At 41.3% G+C, this 18,916-nt stretch overlaps 1 protein-coding gene across 4 annotated transcripts in view; it reads right to left on the reverse strand.

The window, feature by feature from the left end:
* KCNN2 (potassium calcium-activated channel subfamily N member 2) overlaps window positions 1-18,916 on the reverse strand; it is a 276,041-nt gene that overhangs the window by 53,864 nt on the left and 203,261 nt on the right. For all 4 annotated transcript variants that reach the window (XM_077462261.1, XM_077462263.1, XM_077462262.1 and 1 more), the window contains one exon: window positions 8,399-8,509. In XM_077462261.1, the coding sequence (XP_077318387.1) occupies window positions 8,399-8,509 (111 nt within the window). The remainder of the gene's footprint in view (window positions 1-8,398; window positions 8,510-18,916) is intronic.

Consider the following 18,916-nt stretch of genomic DNA (forward strand, 5'->3'; position numbering starts at 1 on the left):
TAACTGTAAGTAAGCTCATTATACTTTACCAAGAGAAGGTAGCAATTATGCATTAGTCACTAAGATTTTTTTTAATCTTCCTAATTTTGAATGACAGTCAATAAAACTGCAATGTTTAGAAGAAAAATCTGAGGATAGCATACATGTTTAATGTTGATAGGTATTATTACATTATTACAGTGAGGGAAAAAAGTATTTGATCCCCTGCTGATTTTGTACGTTTGCCCACTGACAAAGAAATGATCAGTCTATAATTTTAACAGTGAGAGACAGAAGAACAGCAAAAATATCCAGAAAACCGCATTTAAAAAAAGTTATAAATTGATTTGCATTTTAATGAGTGAAATAAGCATTTGATCCCCTAAAAATCAGCAAGATTTCTGGCTCCCAGGTGTCTTCTATACAGGTAATGAGCTGAGATTAGGAGCACTCCCTTAAGGAGAGTGCTCCAATCACTTCACTATGGCCAAGACCAAAGACCTGTCCAAAGATATCAGAGACAAGAGTGTAGACCTACACAAGGCTGGAATGGGCTACAAGACCATCATCAAGCAGCTTAGTGAGAGGGTGACAACAGTTGGTGCGATTATTGGCAAATAGAAGAAACACAAAATAACTGTCAATCTCCCTCGGTCTGGGGCTCTATGCAAGATCTCACCTCGTGGAGTTTCAATGATCATGAGAACAGTGAAGAATCAGCCCAGAACTACACAGAAGAATCTTGTCAATGATCTCAAGGCAGCTGGGACCATAATCACCAAGAAAACAATTGGTAACACACTACGCCGTGAAGGACTGAAATCTTGCAGCGCCCGCAAGGTGACCCTGCTTAAGAAAGCACATATACAGGCCCATCTGAAGTTTGCTAATGAACATCTGAATGATTCAGAGGAGAACTGGGTATAAGTGTTGTGGTCAGATGAGACCAAAATCAAGCTCCTTGGCATCAACTCAACTTGCTGTGTTTGGAGGAGGAGGAGGTATGCTGCCTATGACCCCAAGAACACCCCCCCCCACCACCGTCAAACATGGAGGTGGAAACATTATGCTTTGGGGGGGTTTTTCTGCTAAAGGGACAGGACAACTTCACTGCATTAAAGGGGTGATGAAAGGTGCCATGTACTGTCAAATCTTGGGTAAGAACCTTATTCCATTAGCCAGGGCATTGAAAATGGGTTGTGGATGGGTATTCCAGCATGACAATGACCCAAAACACACTGCCAAGGCAGCAAAGGAGTGGCTCATTAAGGTCCTAAAGTAGCCTAGTCAGTCTCTAGACCTTAATCCCATAGAAAATATGTTGAGGTAGCTGAAGGTTCAAGTTACCAAACGTCAGCCTCGAAACCTTAATGACTTGGAGAGGATCTGCAAAGAGGAGTGGGGCAAAATTCCTTCTGAGATGTGTGCAAACCTGGTGGTCAACTACAAGAAATGTCTGACCTCTGTGATTGCCAACAAGGGTTTTGCTACCAAGTATTAAATCATGTTTTGCGAAGGGGTCAAATAATAATTTCACTTATTAAAATGCAAATCAATTTATAACCTTTTTGAAATGCATTTTTCTGGATTTTTTGGTTGTTATTCTGTCTTTCACTCTTAAAATAAATCTACCATTAAAAATATAGACTGATCATTTGTTTGTCAGTGAGCAAAAGTGCAAAATCAGCAGGGGGATCAAATACTTTTTTCCCTACTGCACTAAGGCTCCTGCATAAGTCTAAATGAGTACTAGTTACTATGTGGTGCACAAACCCCATAAAATAAACAACAATCCTTTACCATCACTGACTGAGAAAAATACTTTTTGATTTGTGTCTCACACTCTCCCCCTCCCAGGTACTACAGCTCACAGTGGGATAGGTTTCAGCAACAGAGGCAGGGCTGCAAACCAGAATTCAGTAGGCAGGACTTGGTGTGGCCAGGTACTGATTCAAGTTACAGGATACTAATTCAGCAGTGACAATGGTGACAACCACATCCTCTGCAACATTTGCTCATCTCACTGAAGCACAAGCAGGCACAGGCTATAAAATTGTTTCAACTCTGCTCTGTATTCAGGAGCAGTGCAGCATTGTTGCCACACCATCAGCTGCATGAGGTGTACTTTAAGCAGTATTAAACCCAAAAGCAAACTTTTCCTATATTGTAGCTTAGCAATTTTTACTTGGGATGGCTGTATTTGTTTCTTTTTTTTTAATTTCTATATTCTATTTTCATCTGGTGATCCAGCCTGCAAGCCTGTTGTTTTCAGAAGCTCAAGCTCTCCAGCAGAATGCATCAGTTTACATGGCAACCCACATACCACTAGCAGGGGTGATGAAAATGATCAGCTTTTAATATATTCATGTAAAACCTTTATACCAGAAGGGAAAAAAAATGATTGCTGAATGATTGGCAGGGGAAACGATCACGGATGTCTTTTGACGTATTACATAGACATAGATTAGGTGGAAGAGTGGGTCTTCCCGACAACTAATTATATATTCCCATGCTAAGGATGTTAACCAAAGTGAATTAACCAAATCAATGGCTGCTGCTCTGTTAAGGCACTGTAAAATTTACATTACATACATAGGTGTTTGGACGGTACCTGGTTACATAAAAACAAATCCCCACTTGTGTACTCATGATAAATACATTTGCAATAAGCAATTAAACCAATTTTGCAATAAACAATTGAAAAAAATGATTATGTAAAAAATTATGTGAATAAAGAATGCATAAATACATAAATAAACATGTAATTCATAAATTAGTCCATATCCCTTTATCTTCATATATGCAGAATATGATGATCAAACATGCAATTTTAAAGTGCAAATTGTGCTCCCCTTCAGTGTCCCCACTCACTCACTGACTGGTGTGGACTGCTATATTATGAGTCATAAGTGCTTTAATTTATACTGGATATGCTAAAAACTTGTAGTTCTCCTTGCTGGTTTTGTTTCACAGTGGTGAGCCATAATGCAGTATTTTTACTCATAGGCGGACATAAAAAGGATGGCAAAAAAGATCCAAATAGAAATAGAAATGCATGCAAAATGCCGACCCGGAAGCTTGCATAACATCACCAACAGCGGTCAACTGACGTGTTTCGCCCCTCCTAAAGGGCATTATCAAAGGCTTTGCTGAGTGGTTTGATATACTTATTTATATACTTTAAATTTCTACTTTACAAAACTGGATGTAGACTGCAGGTGGTGATGTTATCTCCGGCCGGTGAGACTCACGTTGATGCAAACTTTCGGTTTGGCTTTATGCTTGCATTTCTTCATGCACAAGTGAGTGTACCGTATATACTCGAGTATAGGTCGACCCGAATATAAGCCGAGGCCCCCAATTTACCCCCAAAAAACTGGCAAACTTATTGACTCGTGTATAAGCCGAGGGTGAGACATGCCTGTCCATCCCTGTGCGTGTGTCCGTCCATCCCTGTGTGTCCGTCCATCCCTGTGTGTCCGTCCATCCCTGTGTGTCCGTCCATCCCTGTGTGTGTGTGTGTCCATCCATCCATCCATCCCTGTGTGTGTGTGTGTCCATCCATCCATCCATCCCTGTGTGTGTGTGTCTCCATCCATCCATCCATCCATCCCTGTGTGTGTGTGTCTCCATCCATCCATGTGTGTGTGTGTGTGTGTGTGTGTGTGTGTGTGTGTGTGTGTGTGTGTGTGTGTGTCCAGCCTACCTGTGTCCCGAGCCTTTGTCCCGAGCCTCCGTCCCGTGCCTTGCCTCCTTGCCTCCGTCCCGTGCCGTGCCTTGCCGCCGTGCCGCCGTGCCTTGCCTCCGTCCCGTGTCGTGCCTTGCCTTGCCTCCGTCCCGTGCCGTGCCTTGCCTTGCCTCCGTCCCGTGCCCTCTTCGTCGGCGCCTCGGCGGCCATTGTAAAATTCAAAAGCCTCCGCCTTCGCCTGTGATAGGCGGAACACTGAATTTCCCAGCAGCCTGTGTTCCGCCTATCACGGACATCGTATCATCCTCGTCCGTAGTACGAGGATGATACGATGTCCGTGATAGGCGGAACACAGGCTGCTGGGAAATTCAGTGTTCCGCCTATCACAGGCGAAGGCGGAGCCGGAGGCGCGGCTTTTGAATGATAGAATGGCCGCTGTCTGTCTGCTCGACACGCTGATCGAGCGGGCAGACAGCGATGACTCGAGTATAAGCCGAGGGGGGCACTTTCAGCCTCAAAAAAGAGGCTGAAAATCTCGGCTTATACTCAAGTATATACGGTAACTGTTTTTAACTGTTTTTAACGTCGCCAATTATTTTAATAAACATAATGATGCTGTTCGGATCTTTTTCCCAGCCTTTTTATGTCCGCCTATGAGTAAAAATATTGAGTTATGGCTCACTACTGTGAAACAAAACCAGCAAGAAGAACTACAAGTTCCAGAATATCCAGTATAAATTAAAGCACTTGTGACTCTTATAATATAGGAGTCCACACCAGTCAGTGAGTGAAGGGGAGCACAATTCGCATTTCATTTAGACAAGAGACAGTACCTGCCAAGTTAAAAATTGCACAATTGTTCATCATATTCTGAATGAATGAAGATGCAAGGACATGGATTAATTTATGAATAATCAGTTTTTCAATTGTTTATTGCAAAATTGGTTTAATTGCTTCCTAACTTAACGCTTTACTAGAAGGCCATGGCTCTGGTGCTGATTTTGAACTGATTCCATGATGTCGCAACTTAACTCCGGGTCCCACTGGAGAAAATGATGGTTGGTAGAAATCTGGCGGGAGACCCATGGATCCTATTAGTTGACAGGGGACTCTCAGACTGGATTTCTCCTTTGACTTGCCAAATGCTTGCTGTGTGGGACAGACTAAATGAGGCAGGCCAATTAGCATCTTCATTGTCTTCCTTGGTACTCTTAGGGAGATTACCTTGGTTTTTGCCAGGTGAAAATGGCCATTTTTTCCACTCCTGAGCAATGGAGATACCTGCTCTGCAAAATTTGCCCCTATGGGTAAACTATTGTCCCTTGATGTACTTCAATCCCTTTACGGGGCGTTCCTACTAGCGGACTGGAGATATCTCCACCTGGTAGACTTTTTTTCATAGTTTTGGACATGACCTGTTACCACAAGACTCACTGTCCCCATTTGAATCATGGTGGGTGAAACTCCTAGATTTTGGGCATCTCCTTTCCCACATGTACAAGCTTGTATTACCGTATATACTCGAGTATAAGCCGAGATTTTCAGCCTCTTTTTTGAGGCTGAAAGTGCCCCCCTCGGCTTATACTCGAGTCATCGCCGTCTGACTGCTCGATCAGCGTATCGAGCAGACAGACGGCGGACATACTACAATTTGAAAGCCGCGCCTCCGCCTCCGCCTGTGATAGGCGGAACACTGAATTTCCCAGCAGCCTGTGTTCCGCCTATCACGGACCTCGTCACATCCTCGTCCGTAGTACGAGGATGAGACGTTGTCCGTGATAGGCGGAACACAGGCTGCTGGGAAATTCAGTGTTCCGCCTATCACAGGCGGAGGCGGAGGCGGAGGCGCGGCTTTCGAATTGTAGTATGGCCGCCGAGGCGCCGACGAAGAGCGGCGATCCTGGCAAGGCACGGGACGGGACGGAGGCAAGGCACGGCACGGGACGGGACGGAGGCAAGGCACGACACGGGACGGAGGCAAGGAGGCAAGGCACGGCACGGGACGGAGGCAAGGAGGCAAGGCACGGGACGGAGGCTCGGGACACAGGTAGGCTGGACACACACACACACACACACACACACACACACACACACACACACACACACACACACAGGGATGGATGGATGGATGGAGACACACACACACAGGGATGGATGGATGGATGGAGACACACACACACAGGGATGGATGGATGGATGGAGACACACACACACAGGGATGGATGGATGGATGGAGACACACACACACAGGGATGGATGGATGGATGGACACACACACACACAGGGATGGATGGATGGATGGACACACACACACACAGGGATGGATGGATGGATGGACACACACACACACAGGGATGGACGGACACACAGGGATGGACGGACACACAGGGACGGACACACACACAGGGATGGACGGACACACAGGGACGGACACACACACAGGGATGGACAGGCATGTCTCACCCTCGGCTTATACACGAGTCAATAAGTTTGCCAGTTTTTTTGGGGGTAAATTGGGGGCCTCGGCTTATATTCGGGTCGGCCTATACTCGAGTATATACGGTAAGTGTGCAATCAGTGTCCAACCCCTATTATATTAGGGAATGGGAAAGGGAGATGGGCTTGGAGTTTACTCCATCTCAAATCCAGAAAATGGTTCAGCTGACGCAAACTGCCTCCATTAGTACTTGTACTCAGGAATCTTCTTACAAATTCCTCACCAGATGGTAAAGAACCCATTCCCCTCTGGGACAGATGTTCCCGGCTACTGACCATCGTTGTTTGTGGGGCACATTCTTACATCTTTGGTGGTCATGCCCCAAGATTAAGGTCTTTTGGGAACAAATCACCCCTTGTATTAAAAAAAAAATATAAAAAAACTGACCCTTACACCCACAGCAAGTTCCCCCTTGCAATTTCTATTACATGATACCTCCTTGTCTGTTAAATCCTATAAGAAAAGTATTTTCCCCCACTTGTTTAATGCAGCGAGATCTCTTATTCCAAGTTTTTGGAAACAAGCCACCTATCCCTCTTTATTAGATTGGAAGAGAGCAGTGGATAAGATCATGGAAGCAGAACACTGGGGGCACTCAATTAAAAACCAGCAGGATAAATTCAAGTATATTTAGGCAGGATGGATGTACTACTCCACTGAGATACCCGTTACCTTAATGTTTATTTGGCGTAACCCCATGCCTAGTATTCCCACAGACCATTATTGCTGATCTCTTGTAAGACACAACCCTGGATTTATTCTTAGGCCACGTACACACGGGCGGATTGTCTGCCCAACTTAGCCTGCTGAAACGTGTTTCAGCGGACAATCCGCTCGTGTGTGGGCTTCAGCGGACTTTTTCAGCAGACAGTCTGACGGACTAAGTCTTTCGGAATTTCCGTAATTTTGTCCGTCCAAACTTGGTTTCAGCGGACAGTCCGCTCTAGTGTAGGCAAGTTGGACGGACTAAGTATGGCGCATGCTCAGAAAGGATTTACACACCGAAGGTTGCATTGCAGTGTATTGGACGTCGTATTTCTAGTCCCGTCGTACGTGCTGTACACGTCATCGCGCAAGCTTTCAGCGGACTGTCTGTTCATCGTGTGTGGTCAAGTCCGTTCATTCAAAAGTTGGACGGACTGTCTGTCGGATTGTCTGACGAACTTAGTTGGGCAGACAATCCGCCCGTGTGTACGCGGCCTTAGTGTTGGTTTATCCTTCAGGATAGGTCTCTTTTGTTGCTTTCTTTTTTTTTTTCTGGGTGTCACAATACATCTCAAACACCTTGGTACTGTCATTACTTTGGCTGTATTGATGACTATGTTGATTGACTTACACAGCATTTATGTTACAACATAATTGACCATGTGGATTGTGTACTAAGGAATGTTTATCTCTAGTTGCATATAGCCAACTTCTCATGTATGTGACTTCTATGATGTTTTTGTTTTTTCTATTTTGTATTAAAAAACTTTAATAAAAACATGATTATAAAAAAAACAAAAAAAACAAAAAAACAGAGGAGAATAATCAAACCAAATGAAGCCACCACATCTAACAATTCTTAAAGTGGAGTTCCAGCCTGGGGAAGAAAAAATTAAACGTCAGCAGCTACAAATTTTGTAGCTGCTGACTTTTAATATAAGGAAACTTACCTGTCCAAGCTCATCTGTCCATCGGCTGCAGGCGCCGGCACTGCAAGTAAGGGAAACCGTCAGTGAAACCTTCAGGCTTCACAGCTGTTTTCCTACTGCACATGCGTGAGTTGCACGGCACCTTCTGAATGGTCCCGTCGTCTTCTGGGACACACACAGATCCAGAAATGCAAAATGGGGGAAGGAAGATGGCCGGATAAAACCATGGAAATGACGTACCTCGCTGCGGCGATATGGGGCGAAGGTCCTGAAGAAAACATGCAAAAAAGGTACCAAAAAGAAAAAAAGAAATAAAAATATCTAAAAACAAGGGGGGTGGGGGTCATCATTTGTTTGAGACTGATTTCTCTTTTTGCTTGGCACTCCGCTTTAAGTTGCAATAAAAATACATTTTTGGTTTTTGGTTTAATACGGCTATCACTAGCAGGCTCAACAGCTACTGTACTTGTGGGACTTATCAGAGGAACAAAGAGATGTCTGAGATGTCTGTAGGTGTAGATAATGTTATAATTAGGTGCTTACAGTACATCTTTTTTTATATATATAAACTATTGTTTATGTTGTAAATTATACACTTACCCTTTTAGTGAGCTGTGTATCCATCATGAAGTTATGAACATGTTTCTCTGCTTTGGTAAGTTCTAGCTTTCTTGCGACCACAGCTACAACGAGGGCAGTGCAGCCAGCACCCTGTAAACAATAAGAATAAGAGATTTTCATCCCATGTTCTATAATATATATATTATTATTATTATATATATTATTATTATTATTATTATAATATACTATAATAAAGAGAATATGTCACAAAAGAGTCTTTGGATTATTGATTTCATCGATTTCATAGAATATAAAATTTGGGAAAATGTCAATGATCTCCCATGCTGAGGCACACAGAAGAAGAAAATGCAAAAAATTTTGATAAAAGACACAAACGGCACCAATTTCCACTGTAAATTACACAGCAATGGCAGCATGAATTTAAAAAGTGAAAGCAGTTTCTGCAGTATTTCACTCCCATCCATGACACTTGTTATCTTGCCTCTCATGGGGCAGCCTTGTTGACAGACGTGACAGAAAAAATGAAACAAGTTGTATTGCAGGGCAAATATAAAATGCTTATGTTAGAGTGCAAACAGACACTTAGAATCAAAGTGGATGCCAGTCAATAGAGCCAGGTCTTTTCAATGTATGTTTTCCACTAAAAATAAGAAAAATAAGCACCAATAATTGGGGTATGGCACAAATTATATTAGTCACATACTCAGAACAAACCATTAAACCAATATCTGATCATAGCAATAACATTATATTACACTGACTTCATGTACAGTTGTCTAGTAGTCTATATTATAAATGCTGCTAAGGTCAAAATCAAAAAAAATAAAAATAATAATCTGCCATAATCTGGGTAAATATAAATATTCATGATAGGCTTACTCTGCTCTTGAGAACTCACTTACTACCCCAGTATGCAGCAATACTCTTGGTTGGCACTAAATGTTCACGTTTATTTTAAGGGGGCTTTCTAATGTTCTTTTAGATGTACATATAAAAGAAATCAGCTTGATGCAAATATTTTTCTTGTATGTTTCTATGTTTGAAGTGCTTGTAAACCCTTACAAATACACAGTGAAGTGACTAGCCTCAGGAGATACACAGAGATAAAAAATATGTTGTGCCCATTTGTCTGCAGACCTCCATCCTCTCCAGCTTATCAAAGTACAGAATTGACACCACATTTCTCAGCTTCCAGAGGCAGTGGGTGGGTGGTCACACACTGCACAGCATAGAGCAGGAAGCTAAGTGTAATCTGACATGTGAGTGGAGGGAAAGGACACACCCACCACTGCAGAGTCTCATAGGGAAACATACACAATGTCTGTGTGCTGGGGGGGGGAGGGGGGATCTCCCGGGAATGTTTGGTGTTGGTATATTCTGTCAGAAGTGACATACTATAGAAGGATATGCTTTGTTTATTTTTATTTTCAAGAGTTTACAACCACTTTAATTTGCAATTATATATTTTTTCTATTTCACACATTGCAACCCTGTAAGGTGGACCGATAAAATAAAAACAATGCACTTCCTGTGTGGCTGATATGCTATCTTAGCATCTGTTCAGGAAACTGTTACCGAGAACAATAAGCAAGCCATCATGACTGACTTAAAGGGATTGTAAACCCTCAAGGTTTTTCACCTGAATGCATTCTATGCATTAAAGTTCACAACCTCCTGTGATGCAGCAGCCCCCCAGAGCCCCCCTTTTATCTACCTGAACCCAGTTTTTCCAGTGACAGGGACAAGCACACCAGCTTCAGCTGGCATCTCGGGTCCTGATTGGATAGATTGATAGCAGTGCAGCCATTGGCTCCCACTGCTTTCAATCAAATACAATGATGTGGGAGCCGGGGGCAGGGCTGAGGCTTGGTGTCTGTGTCAATGGATGCAGCAGTCCTTCCTGCTTCCTCTTATTTAGTGAAACATCCCCAATGCCTTTGACATTTCCTTAGGCCTCAGACCACATGTACTACAGAAGCAGCATTTTTGTTACTCAAGACAAACAAGAGATTTTTTTTTTTACTTAAAAAAATGTGATTTGGTAGCATTACCATGTTTGGCAATGAGTCATGTGAAGTGTAATTGATAGATCAGCTTGTTGCTTCCGTCTATTCTAAGCTATATGGTAGAGTAGCATTTCTCAATGGGGGATTCTGTAGTGGTTCACTGCTGCACAGTGCCTTGACTGTGTGTGTTTTAGTAGCACCAGGGTGCATTAATACCCAATGGTACTTCTATTGTACTATGGTACTCCTACGTTTCAGCTTCTGAGGTAATAGAATAGAGCAGTGTAGGATGGCAAGAGTGGTATACACACCCAGACAGCAGTGTGGGATGGCAGGACTGCTATATGTAATTAGTTATGGTGTTAATATATCGGTTTCTCATTCTTCTGTGACCTAATTCTCTGTCAGCTATTGATTTGTCTCCATATTCAGCATATGCACTGTTTGCATATCCAGGATATGTATGTTTCGCTATGTTCCAGTTATGTTACGTTGCATTTTTGGCAGCTCTTTATATTGAGGATTGATGGCAATACAATTGCATCACGTGATGCCTTTTCTATGTGGATTATAACAGTATTATATTCTGTATATATTTGGTTTCATGGGTTCAGATTTCATGATAAATCCTGTATAGGTATGATGACACCATTGTACATAATCAGCGAGGGGGATTTCTTTAAGGGTCTTTCTATGTGCAGTTAAATGTGTTTTCCTTATAGATAAATGCAGGTAACTGCAATGACACACAGAAAATAGTTTTCTGTGTGTCATCTTCAAACCAGAACAATTCACATAGATGTTTCTCTGTGTTCCAGATCTGTGTGATATTATGCAACTTGTGCAACGGGCCTCTCTGGATGGCCCTGTATGTAACTGCAAAGCAAGTCCACTGCACCGCACTTCAGTGCAGTAGCATGAATAAAGTTACATAGTTAGTCAGGTTAAAAAAGCAGTCCATCTAGTTCAACCAATAAAAGGAAAAAAACAAACAAAAAAAATCATACAATCCCATATCTACAGTTGATCCAGAAGAAAGCAAAACCCCACAGCAAAGCATGATCTAAATTGTTTCAGCAAGCTACTGAATTAGCCAGAAGCAGCTCTTGAGGGAGTCTATTCCACATTTCCACAGCTGTTACTGTGAAGAAACCTTTCTGTATTTGGAGATGAAATCTCTACTCCTCCAGATGTAAAGAGTGCCCCTGTGTCCTCTGTGATGACCTTATAGTAAATAACTCAACACCAAGTTCACTATATGGACCACTTACGTATTTGTACATGTTGATCCTACCCCCCCTTAATCTCCTCTTCTGAAGAGAGAAAAAATTCAGTTCCTCTAATCCAGCCTTTCTCAACCTTTTTAACACATAGGAACCCTTGAAATAGTTCTCCAGTCTTGGGGAACCCCTGCTGAAAATTAGAAATCTACAACTCATGATACATTAGTGTGATGGTCAGTGGGAAGAATGGTCCTTACACTTGTAGTCATAGCTAAAAAGATCAATGGTGTCGGTGGGAACTTATCCAAGAGGCAGAAATGGCCCAATGCTAAAGGAACCCCTAGAAACCTCTGGAGGAACCCTGATTGAGAATCACTGCTCTAATCTATCCTCATATCTGAGCTCCTTCATGCCTCTTATCAGTTTGGTTGTTCTTATCTGCACTTTCTCCAGTTCCCTAATATCCTTTTTGTGAACTGGTGCCCAAAACTGAACTGCATATTCTAGACGAGGTCTTACTAATGATTTGTGCAGGGGGGAAATGTATCTCTCTCTCTGGAGTCCATGCCTCTCTTAATACAAGAAAGGACTTTGCTCACTTTGGAAACCAGAGCTTGGCATTGCATGTTAAATTTAAGCTTACAGTATGATCTACTCAGATGCTTCTCCACCATCAATTCCCCCAGTTGTACTCCCCTAGTATGTATGATGCATGCATATGCTTAGCCCCCACGTGCATAACTTTACATTTGTCAACATTAAACCTCATTTGCCACATAGTTGCCCAATTAAACAGTGCATTGAGGTTGGCTTGTAAGTTGGAGACATCCTGTAATGACCTTATTCCACTACATAGCTTGGTGTCATCTGCAAACACTGAAATGGTACTTTTAACCCCAGACCATATATCATTTATAAAGATATTAAAAAGTAAGGGTCCCAACACTGAACCTTGGGGTACACCACTAACAACCCTAGACCATTCAGAGTATGAATCATTAAACGCTACTCTCTGAATATGGTCTTTTAGCCAGTTTTCTATCCATTTACAAACAGATTTTTCCAGACCTGTAGAAAAACACTTTTGCAAAATCCAAATATACCATATTCACAGCCACCCCACTTTCCAATGTTTTACTTACCTCTTCATAAAAAGAAATCAGATTTTTCTGACAACTTCTGTCTTTCATGAGTCCATACTGTGTGTTGCTTAAAATACTTTTTTTCCAGGAAAAAATCATCTATATAGTCTTTTATTAAACTTTTCAGTATCTTCCCAACTATAGAAGGTAAACTAACAGGTATATAGTTACTTGGTAAAGACTCTGGTCCCTTTTCGAACTTAGGCACCACTTTGGCCTTACGCCAATTCAGTGGTACTATCCGAGTCATTAAAGACTCCCTAAAAATTAGTAACAATGGCTTTGAAATGACAGAGCTCAATTCTTTTAGAATCTGTGGGTGCATGCTATCTGGTGCAGGTGCTTTATCCACATTTATTCTGTCTAAATATTTCTGGAACATATCACGTTTGAGCCATTGTGGTTCATTTGGGGCTGTGTCAATACCATCCCTATCATGAACATTTTTTTTCTGTCTAATGGGGACTATCTAGAAATGTTAATTGTGCATAAGCCATGAAAAATTTACCCTTTGTGTAGAATTTTTGCAAAATATCAGTGTGAGTTCATTATATCTTTGCACTGCACACTAATCCAACACAGATTGTGTTTTGCACAAAATACTAATGTAGAGTGGGTTTTGCATTGATAACCAATGCAAAATGTGTTTGTACTGAACACCAATATAGAGTCGGTTTTACACTTACTGCCCAATGCACTGAGGGTTTTGCACTGAGCACTAATGCAGAGCAGGTTTTGGACTGAACACCAGTGCAGAAGCTTGTACTAACAGATGAATGAATGAATGAATGAATGAATGAAATACTTATATAGCGCACAATGCGAACTGAATCGCCTCTAGGCGCTGATCTCTGGTACACTGTTGCTTGAAAATGTTTAGCTTTCTTCTGACTGTAATTGTCTTGAATGTACAATGTTGGACACCATAAAATTCAGTAATTACAATGAAAGCTACCTTTGCATGCATTTTACATAGACTGGTGATCTAAACTGGCCCATTTTGACTTGTTTGTGGCTAACAACTTACAAATACAGTAATGGCTCCATCAAAATCGAAAAGACACTTCACTACAAATCACATCCCTCTGGCATCTAAACAGCTAGTGTAATGTATAAACAAGTAAAGTACAGCCTCTGTTAAATAAAAAACAAAAATCTGAAAAAAGGAACAGGAAACAAGCTGTTTGGTGGTAGAACATATTGCCCAGAAAAGGAAATGTCACATAGTTTGTGAGAAATTTGTCAGAACATAAAATTAAAAATGCTAGAAGCAGATGCAGTGATAGGAAATGAAAAGGTTCCATTCGCAAACAGTACAATAAGATAATGTTATGATGACATGTCACATGATGCTGAAGAGGTTTTTTGTGATAAATTGAAAAAAAAACAGCTTCTATCTCCAGGTTCATATCTCCAGATGTTACCCATTCAAATCATGTTGTAGCACTGGCAACTGGCAATTGTGGTGAAATTAAAGAAAACCTTTTTTGCTGCAAAGAGCTGGCTGAAACAAGCAAGAGTCAAGGTTTACATTAAATGTAGCGTTAAAGCGGCAGCACCTGACCAGCGGACGTAAACATTGGCTGCAGTGCCGACATCGCTGGACTCTAAGACAGGTAAGTGTCTCAATGTTAAAAGTCAGCAGCTACTGTATGTATTTATTTTTAAAGGGGTTTGCGGAACTCCTCTTTATTGTTTTGTCTGTCTATATGAGAGCAAAAGCCCTGTCATAGAAGGCATGTGTTTGGGAGGTGTTGGGTACGATGAAAGAAACAAACAAAAGTGGGTGGAGGTCTACTTTAAAAAAAACTTCTTATTTACAGATATCCCCCATTGGACTGAAGGTCTGCTCTAACATGACACTTGAGGAAAAAAGGTTGGTTCCAAGGGGTTGGAGGATGATGTCACTGAGCAGGTGACTGCGCTGTCACCATTAGACAAGACACAGGACAATACCACAAGCTCCAAAAGTTCGCTCCTTCCTGTATCCATCCCAGCTGACAGATTGACCTGTTGTGCCATGAAAGATTTGTAACGTCCCTGCCCATGCTGCCTGGTCCATGTGTCCGTGGTCATGTCTACCCTGTCACTGACAGACACAGTTTCATTATGCTTTGTAGACTGGTGGAGGGAAAGTATGGGTTTCTGGTTAAAACAATAATGCCTGAATACCTGCCACTGTGGTGTACCACAGGTCATAATTTTGCAGAATAGGGATAATTTGTTCAGTTGGAATTGGAGCAGTTGCAATGGCAGGATAAACTCCTCCCTCAGAGCTTTCCTCCTCTTCAATTGGTGGCACCCATGGCCAGTCTACTACTTCATCCACCTCCTCCTCATCACTGGAGCACACATTGCAGTAAGCTGCCGGAACATCGCCCCACTTGCTACAAACTGCCTGGTTTCAGCTGACTTGGGTGTGGCTGAACCCTATTTTTCCTCATAGTACTATCTTTCTTAATCTCAATAGACATGCCTGGCCTCTACTGTGTACAGCCCAACCACCGCAAAATTTTGAGAAAAAAAATATCAATACAAACAAAATTAGAAAAAATAAAAAAAATAAGTAAAAACTATACATTATTAATGGCTACTGTTTCATTTTAAGATAAAACCGAATCGCTTTGCAGGCACTTTGGCAGCGGTGCCCATTGATTCCAATGGCAGGTGTGGGGAAGGATCGGTGAATATACCGCACCTGCTTTGCCTGAAAGATGCTGCTTGCAGGACTTTTTCTAACATCCTGCAAGTGCACCGCTCCTGTGTGAAAGCACTGGGGCTCTCACACTGGGGCTGCAGGGGAGGCATTTTTCAGGTGCTTTACAGGCGCTATTTTTAACCCAAATTCACCTGAAAAATGCCTCAGTGTGAAAGAGGACTAAGGTCAATACTGTATATCATGTAGCTTGGCAATTAAAACAACATACAGCAATGAGATATTAAAAAAATGTGCAATCTAAGCGACACAGGAGCAGTACGATGCACTCTATTCCCATTTTGTGCAAGCCATACTACATAGTATACATATTGCTGAATTTATATTGCTAGGCTTTTAAGCTTGGCACTTATGTATCTCACTTACACCATTTTGTCAATCATGATTAACCTTTGAATTTTGTTGCCAAATCAAAATGAAATGATTTCCAGTTGTTCATACCTTTGGGTATAAACAGATCTTTGTGCACAAGTAGCTGCATGTCCAGGATGTTAAATGACAAATACAGGATGGCTTTGGTGGGATGAAGGGATAAAATGGTCATGTTTCACAGTGGCATGCTTTGTATAATGCTACTATTCCTTTCACTAGTGACCTAGAGTGTCGCAGAGCAATTACATTTCTAGAAATTCCCATGGCTGCCATTATCATTAACATTTGACAATAAATATTGCATATTTCTTAACAGTTACAATAAATTAAAGACATTTGTCACCCTTAGAGTTTAAAAATTGCTCTACTCTCTGCAATTATGATTGACAACTGTTGCATTACTTATTTCACTTTTGTTCTCAGTGGGGAAATTTAGTATTTTATATTCCTTATTAATGCTGGCTCATATTGCAGCTCATTAATGAATTCTAAGCCTCCAAGTCTTGGTTAAGGGGCCATGCAAGCCATACAAGGGCAAAGTCTGCTTACTATTAGGAATGTGTGATTGTAAACTGACCAGAATGTGGTCAAGCCCACTTTCTTCTCTATGCCTGGCTATTTCTTTACATTCAAAATCTATATTAACACAGCCAAAACTGGTAAGACTTTAGTCTGGTATCCAGAGCTGCTTCATGCATCATGTAAGCGCCTGATCTGATTTTCTGGCTACACCTTTATGGGGGACTCCGTGGTGGAACACCATCTTTAGTTAAGTATTCTTGTCATATTTTCTTTATCTGTATCTATCTTTACTTTTAATAAATACTATACTTGTAAGTATTTGTGTAATCTCTCTTTGCACATATTGAACACAACCCCCAAAACATGACAAAACATTGCAATAAGCAGCTTTATTATGGCAACCGCTTAAAGCTACCTGGCTTTCTCTGTTATGATTGAAATAAGAGGTGCTTTAAGACAAACAAGCAACATGAACTCCAAACACTTTTAAAGGTCTAAAGTTGATCTAACCTCAAACTGGTAGAGGCTTGCTAAAGCTTGGTGTGTCATAAGCAATTGTATTTTTTTTCCCATAAAATACTGTTTTCACTTTATTTAATTATTTTATGCATCTCAGTGATGATCTTCTACAGCCTTTTCTACCACTTCTTATCTACATGCACTTGCTCTATCAATAGCTACACATTTTTTCTCTGACTTGGTTTACTGACAGTGATCAAGGTGGACAATGCCTGCAAAATGTGTTAGAACATTTGTTTGTAGTCTCATTCAGTGCTATATGTGCCATCCTGAAACACAAGAGCACATTTGGGAGACAGTTGTCACCTAGTAATGGAAAGTACCTGAACAAAGACCTGTATGGCAGGATCACCAGTAAAAATGAATGCTGTGTAACTGACATTACTGTGGAATAATTCTGAATTACCTACATTATTGGTATCCAGTGAAAACCACGTTAGCATTATCTTATTTTAGCTATTATGCTTTCAAATGTATTGATAATAGCCATACGCACAATTTACAAATCCACTAAAGCTTGCTTTTTATCTACATGTTAGTGTTTAGAAGCTTAATTTTAAAACTGCATACCAGGGTAGGAGCTCCAATACCAAAGTAAGAGTAACTAATGATTTTAAGTAATAAAACTGAGAAAGAAAAAATGACATTTGAATCCAATGTTAGTGACTAAGAAGTGCATAATTGCATGTATTAAATATTCAGAGCAGAGTCCTATATACATGAACACACAATTAACTATTCTAGAGAAACTACAAGGTGTCACACTCCACTGATCAAGCTATTAACATTAGTTAGCTATACAAATAGCCATATGAAGTATGCCACTTTTCACATATCCATTTTAAAGGCACACTCCACTACATCAACAGGATATTCATATACTTGGAACTTTTACTATATATAACAAAATGAAAAATGTATTTATTGCTTTTATTATTTCTATAATAACAATATGCTCAGAAAACACCTATCCCATTAAATTATGAACAATCGACAAGTGCATAGCATATGTAATGATAACCCAGTAGGTGGGGCTTTTTTTCAGGTCAATTGTCAGCAAAATTGTCACCGAGTTCACACTGGTACAACACAACTGTTGTATGACGGTCGATCCTACTTTTCCCTAAAACATTGGTCCTACATCGGTCCTACTTCTATCTGACTTGAATGAATAGGATATGATTTTGCTCTGACTTTGAAATAGTCTGACTTGTCCATTGACCAATCAAAACAATCCCAGTGTGACATAAATTCCTTTTCCTGCTGCTGTAAACACCATATCGGATGTCACTAGTTGGATGGTTAGGACGAGGATCTGACTTTGATCCGACTGCAACAATATTGAATGGGCTGAAAATAGATCAAAGTCAGACCAAAGTAGAACCTTTTCTAAAGTCAGACCGACTTGTGTCAGTTAAAATGGCTCTCGTAGGGAACCATTGATTTGTACACATCATGTGCACACGTGCTCCCAAAGTTGGAATGTATGTTGCACCAGTGTGAACCGGGCCTCAGACAATATGCAGCACTTTGCTGTTAACTTTCTGCTTAGCACAATATAATAAAAAAAGAGAAGTTACCTGCATTTGAAATGCATTTTAATTAAGCAGTGTAGAATAAGCCGTTTCTATTTTAGGCCCTAAATCCACAGGCATCATTTAAAGCAGAGCTTCACACAAACAACAACAAACACGAGCAGCCTATTAAAAGACAAAATAACAAAACCACCCTTTGCTGCAATATTCAGATTCAATCCAGAGAGGCTCAGGAATATTTAATGTACAGAATGCCGGGGACAGGAGTACAAAACAAAAAAGCATGGGGAGGGGAAGTTGGATATGTGCTGGGGGAGTGCTTTGGGAGGGGAGAGAGCAAGTGCTAGCGGGGAGGGGTGAAAGATATGTGCTGGGGGCTGCTTTGAGAGAAGAGAGGTCTAGTGCTAGCAGGGGGGGGGGGGGGGTCAGATAAGTGCTAGGGGGGTGCTTTGGGAGGGGAGTAGGCTAGTGCTAGCAAGGAGGGGTCAGATATGTGTGTGG

The sequence above is a fragment of the Lithobates pipiens genome, unplaced genomic scaffold (genome assembly GCF_037356315.1).
Source record: "Lithobates pipiens isolate NorthernLeopardFrog02 unplaced genomic scaffold, aLitPip1_a1.2 Scaffold_3, whole genome shotgun sequence".
NCBI classification, from domain to species: Eukaryota; Metazoa; Chordata; class Amphibia; order Anura; family Ranidae; genus Lithobates; species Lithobates pipiens.